The 11184-nt window shown below is 41.7% G+C and overlaps 1 protein-coding gene across 3 annotated transcripts in view; it reads right to left on the bottom strand.

Moving 5' to 3' along the window:
- Positions 1–2405: 2405 nt before the first annotated feature.
- The window catches only part of fyco1a (FYVE and coiled-coil domain autophagy adaptor 1a), a 184700-nt gene continuing 175921 nt past the window's right edge, over positions 2406–11184 (bottom strand). For all 3 annotated transcript variants that reach the window (XM_060850197.1, XM_060850196.1, XM_060850198.1), the window contains 2 exons: positions 10958–11067; positions 2406–5834 (listed from right to left, as the gene is read on the bottom strand). In XM_060850197.1, the coding sequence (XP_060706180.1) occupies positions 5753–5834; positions 10958–11067 (192 nt within the window). In that variant the 3' untranslated portion in view covers positions 2406–5752. The remainder of the gene's footprint in view (positions 5835–10957; positions 11068–11184) is intronic.

Here is an 11184-nt window from a genome sequence, read left to right as displayed (position 1 = left end):
TATCACCCTCACCTTGACCTCCTTCCACCTATCCCACCTCCATCGCCCCTCCCCCTAGTCCCTCCTCCCTACCTTTTATCTCAGCCTGCTTGGCTCTCTCTCTCTTATTCCTGATGAAGGGCTTATGCTCGAAACGTTGAATTCTCTATTCCTGAGATGCTGCCTAACCTGCTGTGCTTTGACCAGCAACACATTTGCAGCTGTGATCTCCAGCATCTGCAGACCTCATTTTTTACCCTAATGCTGCCAAGTGTTTCTGTGGTGATTTTAATTGGTAACAAATGTGCAAATACAGCAATTTCTCAAATCACTTAAGGAGATGGGTGGCAAACTGTCATTTTCTTTTTCCCCTGATGATGAAGTAATGAAAATCGTGCCAACAATTTGTGGAAATGTGCGGTTCACGGTTGCACTGCTCCCAAACTGCCACAGATTGTTGAACAATTTGGACACTGATAATGGCGCGTAGCAGTAAACTCGCCGTTACTTTCTCAGCAAATTCTGGCCCGTTATGATCAATTCTGTCTTCCTGTCATTCGTTGGTGGCTGGGCAAGGTTTCATAGAGAGTGGCGAGAGATCTCCATCAGCAGCCTGTACTTATGGTCTGTGTACCTGGGTTGCCTCTTTACTGACCGCCATAGAAGTCAGGGTTGGCTGCTAGTGACAATACTGAAAGATAAAAGTTTCATAGACTTCAAACAGAGCACGCTTGTCACCTTTTCTTTGGCAAAGTACAACGAAACTTAAAAAAAAATGTTACACACCCATACTTTTAAAATACATTCTTTATTTAGAATCTGAGCAAGAGCTCTAAATATGAATTTCCATACATTGAAACAAGTGCTTGTTACATTATTCATTGGCCAGCATGAAACTCGAAAAGCCAGCTTAAAGAAGTAAATTTGAAACCATTTCAGTTCTTAAAAAAAATTTATAAACTGAATTTCAAATTCTTTGGCAGTGATTAAAGTCACACAAAAAATACAAATATTAGAGTTTTTGAAAGCAATATAGACAGTGAGTACAAAGAGACTGAAAAGATTCACTGGAAGACAGAAAGGCCTGTTTTATCGTTTTGAATCTGCACTGGTCCATAAATATTTTGCATTTCTAGATGTTCTTTTGCTTATGGTTAAACATTTGCTGATTAATTATCACAAAGATTTAATAATGCAGACTGTCACGGTGGGAAACACAGTGGGAGAGATCCTGAGTCAGTATCCCAGCAGCAGCAAACCTGCCCTGATCTAATTGGAAGATGCTGACATGTGTATGTGCAAGTTAGCTCGCTGAGCTAGATGCTGACATGGGATTCCTGGCTGCTGCCTGTGGGATGCCAAGTGGACTCACTAATCAGCCAACCGGCATCCATTCATTCATGTGGTGCCTCACTGATTTAATGGATACTTTCTCATGCCTCTGTGAAAGGCCACCCAGGAAGTCTTATGAAGGGTGAATATGATGATGAGGAAGGAAAGTGGGTGGTGGCAAGTTGCGATAGCAATTGAGGCCAAAACACGAAAGGTTTTCAGAAAGGAGTCAGATATTGTTCTTAGGGTGATGATCAAAGGGTTTGGGAAGAAAGTGGAACAGGGTATCAAGTTGGATGAGCATACTGCATGGTGCAGTGGGATTGTAGGGCTCATTGGCTTACTCAGGCTCAATCAGCTCATTGTTCCAAACATGGAAGGAAGTGCTGAACTCAAGAGGTGACTGCCCTTGACATTAAGGCAGCATTTGACCTAATGTGACATCAAGGAGCCCAAGCAAAGCTGGAGTCTGGGAATTCAAGGGACAACTGTCTGGTGGTTGAAGTATTACCTAGGAGAAAGAAGGCATTGTGGATGTTTGAGATTAGTCATTTCAGCTCCAGGACATTTCTGTAAAGAGTTCCTGAGGGCTGACTCCTACACTTATACAATGCAGAAATTCACCAAAGATCATTAGACAGCACCTTCCAAACCCATGACCACTTCCATCGAGACTGACAAGGGCAGCAGATACATGGGAACAACCTGCTAGTTCCCCTCCAAGCCACTCTCCATCCTGATTTGAAAGTATATTGCTCAGTCAAAATCCTGGAATTCCCTCCTTAATGACACTGTGGGTTCTCCCACATGTACTGCAGCAGTTCAAGAAGGCAGCTCACCACTACCTTCTCAAGGGCAACCAGGAATGGGCATTAAAGGTTGGCCAACCTAGGAAGGTGATGGCCTGGTGGTATTATTACTGGCGAAAATGACCACAATTTGGTTATGCGCAGCAGGTCAGGCAGCATCCAAGGAACAGGAAATTCGACATTTCGGGCATAAAGTCCTTCATCAGGAATGAGGAAACACACACTTTCCTCATTCCTGATGAAGGGCTTATGCCCGAAATGTCGAATTTCCTGTTCCTTGGATGCTGCCTGACTTGCTGTGCTTTTCCAGCAACACATTTTCAGCTCTGATCTCCAGCATCTGCAGACCTCACTTTCTCCACAATTTGGTTATGTATACAATAGTTATGGGCAGGGATAGGTATATAGCCTATAGAAAGTGGTATAACGGGGGGGAAAGGCAATTATGATGTGATAAATGGACAGTGGACATTCAAATGGATAATAATGGAATAGTGTAGGTTAGATAGGCATCAGATTAATATCACAGGTCGGCGCAACATCAAGGGCTGAAGGGCTTGTACTGTGCTGTAAAGTTCTATAAAGTCAGAAGTGCAGATATTCGTTGATGAATGTATAACATTCTCACGATTTGCAACTCCGCAGGTACCAAAGCGATGTGTGCCAAAACACAGTAAGATCTGTGTAACATTCAGGCTTGGGTTGATAAGTGGCAAGTAACTTTTGTGCCAGACAAGTGCAGGCAATGACCATTTCCAACAAGAGAGAACCCAACTATTGCTCATTGATGAATCCCCTACTATTAACAAAGCAGGGTTGGGTGAATGACCACTGATCTAAACTGAACTGAACTAGCCATATAAATCTGATGGCGAAAAGAGTATGTCAGAGGCTAGGAATTCTGTGACAAGTAATTAGCGCCTGATTCTTGAAAGCCTGGTCACACAAGGCAGAAGTCAAGAGTGTGATGGGATACTCTCCACTTGCCTGGACAACTGCAGCTCCATCAACACTCAAGAAGCCCAACACCATCATGGAAAAGGCAGCTCTCTCTCTCATACCTTCAATGTTCACTTCCTTCACCACTGTACAAAGTAGCAACAGTGCGTACAAGATTAAATGCATTACTCACCAAGGCTCCTTATATAGCACCTTCTAAATCTGAAACCGTTATCACTTAGAAGGATAAGAGCAGCAGACAGATGGGAATGCCAACAGCTGCAAGTTCCCCTCCAAGCCACAAACACCATCCTGACTTGGAACTATTTTACTGAGTAATCACTGTCGATGGGTCAAAATCCTAGGGATCTGTTCCTGACATTCTACCTGTACCTACCTGTATTGGCACAGGAAAGTAAGTCAGATTACTAAACCTTCTACAGGGAAATTCGGGACTGCAATAAATGCAGGCCTAGTCAGTGACGCCCATATTCCCTGGATGAATTCAAAAAATCATGATGAATGCTCAATGATGGCCACTTAATTGCCTAAAACACAAGGCATTGGTGAGACTCAAATACTGTGTGCAGAAGGGCTTTAATGCATTAGAGGCAGTTCAGAAGAGGTTTACTGGATTGGTATCTGGAAGGAGCGAGAAGTTGTCCCAGCTTGCATGCTTCTGCTGGAAGTTAGAAGAGTAAGGGGTGAGTTAACTTGATGTCTATAAAATCCTGCATGGTCTTGCCAAGGTGGACATGCAAAGGATGTTTCCTCTTGTGGGACAGTCCAGAACTAGGGGACACTGTTTAAAAGTTAGAGGGTCACTTTTGTGGACTGAGAATGAGGACAACTTTCTTATCTTCAAAGTGTTGTGCAACGTTGGAACCCTCTGCCTCAAGAAGGCAATGGGGATGGGATCAGCAGTGTAAGTATTGAATGGAACTAATGATAATTCTGTGGATCCTCTGCTCTGAGAGTAAAAACAGCCAACCTTTGACATTGGCAATGGAAGGAAAGATGGGGCAACCAACGAAGGAGAGGAAGATGTGAAGCCTCTTACATTGTAACAAATGAAGACAACAGTAACTGTACCAGATAATGTCCTAAAATTACGTGGCCTATAAATTTCACTTGTATGATGATTTTCTTATTCATTCCCACAACTTTGGCATCACTGGAAACATTTTAAAAAATTTATTCTACTTAGTGACCCTGACAGGGCAGCAATGGGCTGTCTTCCTGCACTGCTGCATCATGTGTGGTGGAGATACCAAAACATTAAAAGGGAATTTATTTCTTACCATTCTTTGTTAGAACTGACTGAGCAGTTAAGAGTTGACTTCAGGATTGGAGTTATACAAAGACCAGATTGCAAACAGATGGCAAGTTCTTCCTGCTTCCTTCGAGCGAACCATTTAGGGTTCTAAGACAATTGGAGTACATTTACTGCTTGTAACATGTTTTATTTTCATTTACAGATCTTTCAGGTCCATAAAGCTGGCCGAGTGGAATTTCAACTTACATCTTCTCGATTATTAGTTCTCAATCCAGTCACATATCCAGTACACTACTGACCCAGGCTTTTTGGGTTAGGCTTAGAGCAATGGTATAAAAAGCAATAGAGACAGAGCGGAAATTCAGAGATTTGAACCAATGCAGATCATCCTATTTCCGATTTAGTTTAAATATGGTGGGTGCAATCAGATCTGATTTTGTGTGAATTCTGTTGTAACAGACCTCACTTCTGGAGATGTAACTCGTGATCTGAGAGAAGAACATTTAACTTGTGCTTCTGATCTTTAGTAAAATGATTTTGGTTTCAATGATTAGGTAAGTTTCCATGAAAAGAAATAACATTAACAAAATCAAATCGTAAATGTTTGATCTTGGTTGAGAAGTGTGTATTGATTTCCTCAATTAATGGGCTCTGCCTAACTAGCAAATTTTCAAACAGCGCAGAAGTGCAGTGTGACTTCAAAAGAATTTACTTTATTTTAGATATTGCACTATTAAAATGAGCTTTACTACAAAGCTGTAACGTTAAAAATGTATATGAATGCCCCCTTAGCTCCAGGCATACAAACATTTCAAAATATACCTAGCTCTAGTCAAAATATTCGTGACATTTAATATAAATAAGTGTCTCTTGTTAAACTGCCCCAACTACACTGTCCCATGTTTTAAACCGCACATACTCAGTAGGTCATCACCACAGTCATCGCTGTGGGTCACATGCTCCAACGAATCACTGGGAACGAGAGAACATTAACCCACTTAAGCCTTCCCCATGCCATAATGCACTGCAGGAGCTTTCCACTTGTATGACAGTTTGTAGCTTTGCAATGAACTGCAGCTGGCAAGTGTGGTAAAAGTGATGACAAGAAGGCGACAGCAAAACTGGGTTCCCCTAGAAGGAAAAACACTATATCGGCACCCGATTATATAAACAAAACATACGGTGCAACTGTCATTCCTATTGCAAAACAGAGGCTTCGTGCTCACCCACAACAGAAACCCTGCTTCATCCTGAATATCCCCAGATACGTAATTTATGAGTTGCAGCACTATAATAGAAAAGTTACTGTGTATACTGTTATATAAAGCCTGTTTGCATAGTTTTCAAACCTTGGAAAGTAATGCCCCAAATAGTCCTGGCTATTCTTCAACAGTTCAAAAATACACGCAAACAGGTTTCAGGGTTCAGAAGCATCACTTCCATCGTAGACTATTGGTTTCTCAACAGTTAAGTGATAAAGCACCTTCTTAGAGGTAAACCTGAAAGAAATAATCGTCAACAATCATAATCATAGAATTATAGAGCATAGAAACAAACCCATCAATCCAACTCGTCCATGCTGCCCAGACACCCCAATCTGACCTAGTCCCATTTGTCAGCATTTGGTCCATATCCCTTTAAATGTTTCCTATTCATATACCCATCCAGATGCCTTGTAAATGTTGTAATTTTACCTCATCCACCATTTCCTTTGGCAACTCCTTCCATGCCACCACCTCCACTGATACAACAGCGATGAGGGTTTTATCAGCAAAAAAAACAAGTAAGTACATATTTAACTCAAAATATAAACACTGAATCAAACCATCCTCTTCACACTAACAACTGCAAATGTCCAGAGTGTGTGTATGGATACGGTTTTACCTCTGCATCTGCAAAATCACGAACAGCGAATTTGCCTCTTCACACCAAAAAAAAAGTCACCAATCATTCAAATTCCGTGGGCAAAACTCACCCATCCGTGACCAATGTTATATCACTGAACAGTTTGATTAAAAAATAGGTTAAATAAAAACAAAAGTTGGATGGGAGTCCCTTGTGGGACAGTGGTAGTACCTTCACCCCTGGACCAGGAGGCCCAGGTTCAAGTCCCACCTGCTCCAGAGGTGTGTAATAACATCTCTGAACAGGCTGATTGGAAAAAATAGGTTCCCAGTGACCACCACATACCCTGAAATAATAAATACATGGGAGTCACATGGTTATCCCCTTCAACCCTCTATGAGCAAGGGCATTGGTGCTCGGTGGATGAACAGGTTGAGGACAGGTGCAGGTAGAGGACAAGCGTGCATCATCAGGGGAGAGTGGTTGGGAGGGAGTCATGTCTGCATTGTCCAACCCCTCCAACACTCAGTTGCCACCCATTATCTCCCCAAAAATGCCCGGCCTTGCTATATAGAATTTCTCACGTTTAATGGTAAGTTACAATACACAACAACAGTTTTTAACATATTTATTCTGTTAACTTTTATTTCAGGTGTTTTAGTGTTTATTAATTTAACCCCAAAAATAGTCTTTGGCCCTGGGAACCTAACCCTATTTTTACCACCAGTTATTAAGCCCTGTACTCGCGAATTCATCATTCACTGAGGTTTTCAGGAACGGCACCCTCATTGACATAGACGAGTGACTAAACAGAACACTGGAACTCTGTTCCAGATTTCAAACATTATTCTGTGAATTTAATATCAGGTACAGCTTTTTATTTAAAAGGATACATCTGGGACTATTTTCACATTCCTGGCAGGAAACAGAGTGGCTCGGCCCATGAAATCTCACAGGTAGCTACGTTTCAGTCTGCTAGTGGTAGGGGAATATTCCTCTGATAAATCAGTATCAGAAATGGACTGAAGTTAGTAACCTGCCTGCTCCCTGTGTGCACCGGAATTTAGACTCAGAAATTAGATGGGAGTTCACAGGGTGACGTGGTGGATAGTGTCCCTACCCCTAGACCGGGAGAACCAAGTTCAAATCCCATCTGCACCAGAGAGATGTGTAATAATATCACTGAATAGATTGATTAGAAAAGTATTTTAAATTAAAAAAAGATGGGAATCACAGGGCCCCCTTGGAACACAGTGGTCGCGTCCTTACTATTGGATCAGGTTTGAGTCCCACCTGCTCCAGACTGTGTGAAATAACATCACTGAACATGTCGATTACCATGAAATAACAGTTCGATGGGAGTCATACGGCTCTCCCAAAGGCTATGCAGCAAACTGTTTTGTGATCGCCTCTTGCTCAGAGACATTCAGTGCCTGGTCGAGGAACCCAGTGTTGGCAAAAGATGGGTGGGGAGGAACCCAGAAAGTCATGCCTCTGTGCTTGTCTCCAGCACCTCAACCTCACATCCCTCCAGTGACACTACCCCCTATTTGTCCAGCACAGGCAAAGGCATAACACCTATGTCACTGCTGACAACCACAACAATCTTCCTGGTTCTGTGACTGTGCTAAGTGGCAAGGAAAAGTACTGTGAGTCGTTAACTTTTGCATGGGGGGAAAAACACAAAAGGCCCAGGCAGGGAGCAAAGTGAGTGAGTACCAGAGAGTGCTACTGAGAAACCTTGAGATGCTGCTTGGTCAAACACGTGAGTGGGATACCCGTCCCTCTGCAGTTTCTTGGCAGCAGCATTACAATGAAAAGTACGGGTAAGCTCAAATGTGCAGCAATGAAGTGAAGAACTGAAATGGGAACTGGGTCAGAGATGCCATCCTCCATTGACAGGGGGTGTGGGTGGTCACTGCCAATGGTGTATGTCCAATGACCAAGATGGAGGCCTGAGGGAGCAAATGGCGTGTTGGAGTCCCAGGTACCTGCTCTGACTTTCTTGTTAAGAATGGCTGCTATTCAGTTTCTCTTCAGCATATGGAAGAATAGAAAACAGCATTTTATGAAGGTGAGATGAGGTACAAATGGCATGCAAATAGGCTTCACAATGCTCACAAATGAGGTTCTCAATTTGTTATTCAAATCTTGGTTTCAGAATCGGATTTTTTTTCCTCGAAATCTGGAATCTCATTTCTGCCGATCTCGCCATATAGTCCCAACGGACCCACCACTGCCCACATTTTCCAGGGACTGGGAAGATTCTGCCCATAGGGTTTCCATGTGGATGAATACCCCCCCACATTTAAATGTTGCCCAGTAGGAGGAGGAGCAGGAATCCAGCAAAGCAGATAGCTTGCTCACTGTGGTACCTCTCCAACCTTGTCCTATTGATTTCAACAGGCTTCAGTCTGTCTTTTAGCTGCACTAGTGCAAGTATTATTATTCTTACTCGTTTCTTCAGAGGGATGTTGTAACAAGGTGTAGCAAACAGCAACGAAATATTGGCCAGAAAAATGTATGAATGATGTCAACTGGTGATAAATATTACTCAGGCGGTAAGAAGAGTCGTCAGTTGTTCTATAACACGATGGTTGTGTTTGTGTGCAACCCCGCGTTATAGAAAAATCATGCTTTAGAAAGAGCACTTAAAGTGCTAGTGATGTAATGGCGTTATAGCCAACACACGTTTTAAAAGTTCGTGCTTGAGAAACAATGCCCCAATTTGTTAATCACGTTGCAACGAATTTGCGTTGACGAAATGTGCATTATAACAGAATGGCCTGTACCAGTGAAATCTTTTGGAATCTTTTATAATTTTGCTTGATCAGTCAGGACCTTGATTTAATGTCTCATGCTAAAAGACAGCAACAGTACAGCACTTCCCCAGTACTGAGGTCATGTGCTCAATGATATTCTCAAACAGAGATGAGAATGCTGGAAGACATTTTGGATAGGCTACCAGTGGAAGACTTGTCAAACTTTTGATAAGACGGATCTAAACGTTTGTGGCGTTTTGTTGGTAGTAGTAGAACTGTAAATGTGCTGGCCTTTTTAAACGTGTAACCTCTCCTTTGAGAAACTACTGTGCAATCAAGAAGGGAAATCAAGAAGGAAAGGTCATGTACCCAATTTCAAATTATCAAGAGCAAGCCGCAATCTAATGCAGATTTCATTGTTTCCTTAGGTTTGCATGCATTCAGGAAATTCTATCATGACCTTGCAACTCTTGGTTGAGATGATCAACACAGATTTTCAATCCAGCTTTGTAACTTAGTTGATATTTTTGTTTTGCATTCATATGGAAAAAAAATGACTATCTGTTATCACGGAACCACACTGTTCTTAAGTGAAAGAACCAAATTAAGTTTTTTTTTTAAACGGACAATATACAGTAGGTGCTCATTTAAGGTCTGTTTGCATTCCTGAAAATTGCGAAGTGACTTTAAGTGAAGTGTGGTTTTCCAAAGGAATCAATGTTAAAAACAGAGTTAGGTTTGTGCAGGCATTTTTTGCTCAGAATAAACAATGCACAGAAGTACTGCACTGTGCATGTGAATTCCTTGCTGAAATAATTTGCAAAATTAATCACTATAAAATAAATACTGGACAGTTAGGTACTTCAGGACCTTTCCCAGCAGAAAACAACATTAGGACATTAAATGGAAATGGTGCATATCCTTACATTCATTAAAGGATAACATTCAATAAGTGTTAAAATGGAGAACAAATACAATATAAATGTGATTATAAGTACACGTGAAAATTACACTCCCCGAATAAGTTCTAAATGACCAAGCTCCACCTAGTGGCAAAAGCTAGTCAATGCAGATATAACTATCTGTACTGACCAACTGTTGCTAGGTGGAGCTTAGGACTTCAGTGTGAATTCAGGCAGGACAGAGATTGACACCGGAGACAGTAAAGGCAGGACCAGAAGGCAGGAGTGAGATTCAGGTTGGAGAATGAAGAGAGACTGATAGGAGACAGAGTGAGGGAAAAAGAGGATGGTTAAGAGTACTCAGTGTGCAGGTGAGCCAGTCGGTGGGAAGACGTCATGAATACCCTCTCACACACTGAGCAAGTGAATGGTTTCTCCCTGGTTAGTCGCCCTGCTAAAGAAAGGATATTATTAAACTGGAGAGGGTTCAGAAAAGATTGACCAGGATGTTGCCGGAAATGGTGGGCTTGAGATATGAAAAATGACTGGAAAGCCTTCGTTTTATTGGAGCGTTGAGGGGTGACCTTATTGAGGTTTACAAAATCATAAGGAGAGTAGATAAAGTGAATGACAAAGGTCTTTTCCCCAGGTTGGGGGAGTTTAAAGCTAGAGGGCATATTTTTAAGGTGAGAGGAGAATGTTTTCAAAAAGGACGTGAGAGGCAACACAGAGAGTGGTTTGTTTGTAGAATGAACTGCCAGAGGAAGTGGTGGATGCGAGTACGGTTACAACATTTAAAAGACATCTGAATAAGTTCACAAAGAGGAAAGGTTTGGAGGGATATGGGCCAAGCGCAGGCAGGTGGGACTAGTTTAGTTTGGGATTATGGTCAGTGTGGACTGGTAGGGTCCAAGGATCTGTTTCCCTGCTGTAATTGAAATGAGAAGGGTCACAGAACAGGAAGTCTGACAAACCACGTTAAACTAACTCTCAAAGCATTATACAAATATTGCCACTATTTTACTAATGACATTAAAGCAAAACTATGTTAACTTAATTGACTTTAAATGGCAATTTACTGTACTGAGTTTAAATCCAAATCAGAGAGCTTACCTGGAAAAAGAGTTATCAAAAATCAGCAAATACAGCCCCGGATTCCTAACCTTCAATTGTCCTTGTATTGTTTCCTTGTGGGAATTGCAACGAGTTAGAGGAATTAAAACCTGTGTGTAAACAGAAGACTCCGTAAAACATTAGTGTTCCTTGAAATTCAAAACGGCAAAATACTCAGTTAGAATAAGAAAAGCTATACTTATCAAAATATGTAAATTATCCATTAA

The sequence above is a fragment of the Hemiscyllium ocellatum genome, chromosome 34 (genome assembly GCF_020745735.1).
Source record: "Hemiscyllium ocellatum isolate sHemOce1 chromosome 34, sHemOce1.pat.X.cur, whole genome shotgun sequence".
NCBI lineage: Eukaryota > Metazoa > Chordata > Chondrichthyes > Orectolobiformes > Hemiscylliidae > Hemiscyllium > Hemiscyllium ocellatum.
Note: the sequence above shows the minus strand (reverse complement) of the source record. Positions and strands in the feature narration are given on the sequence as shown.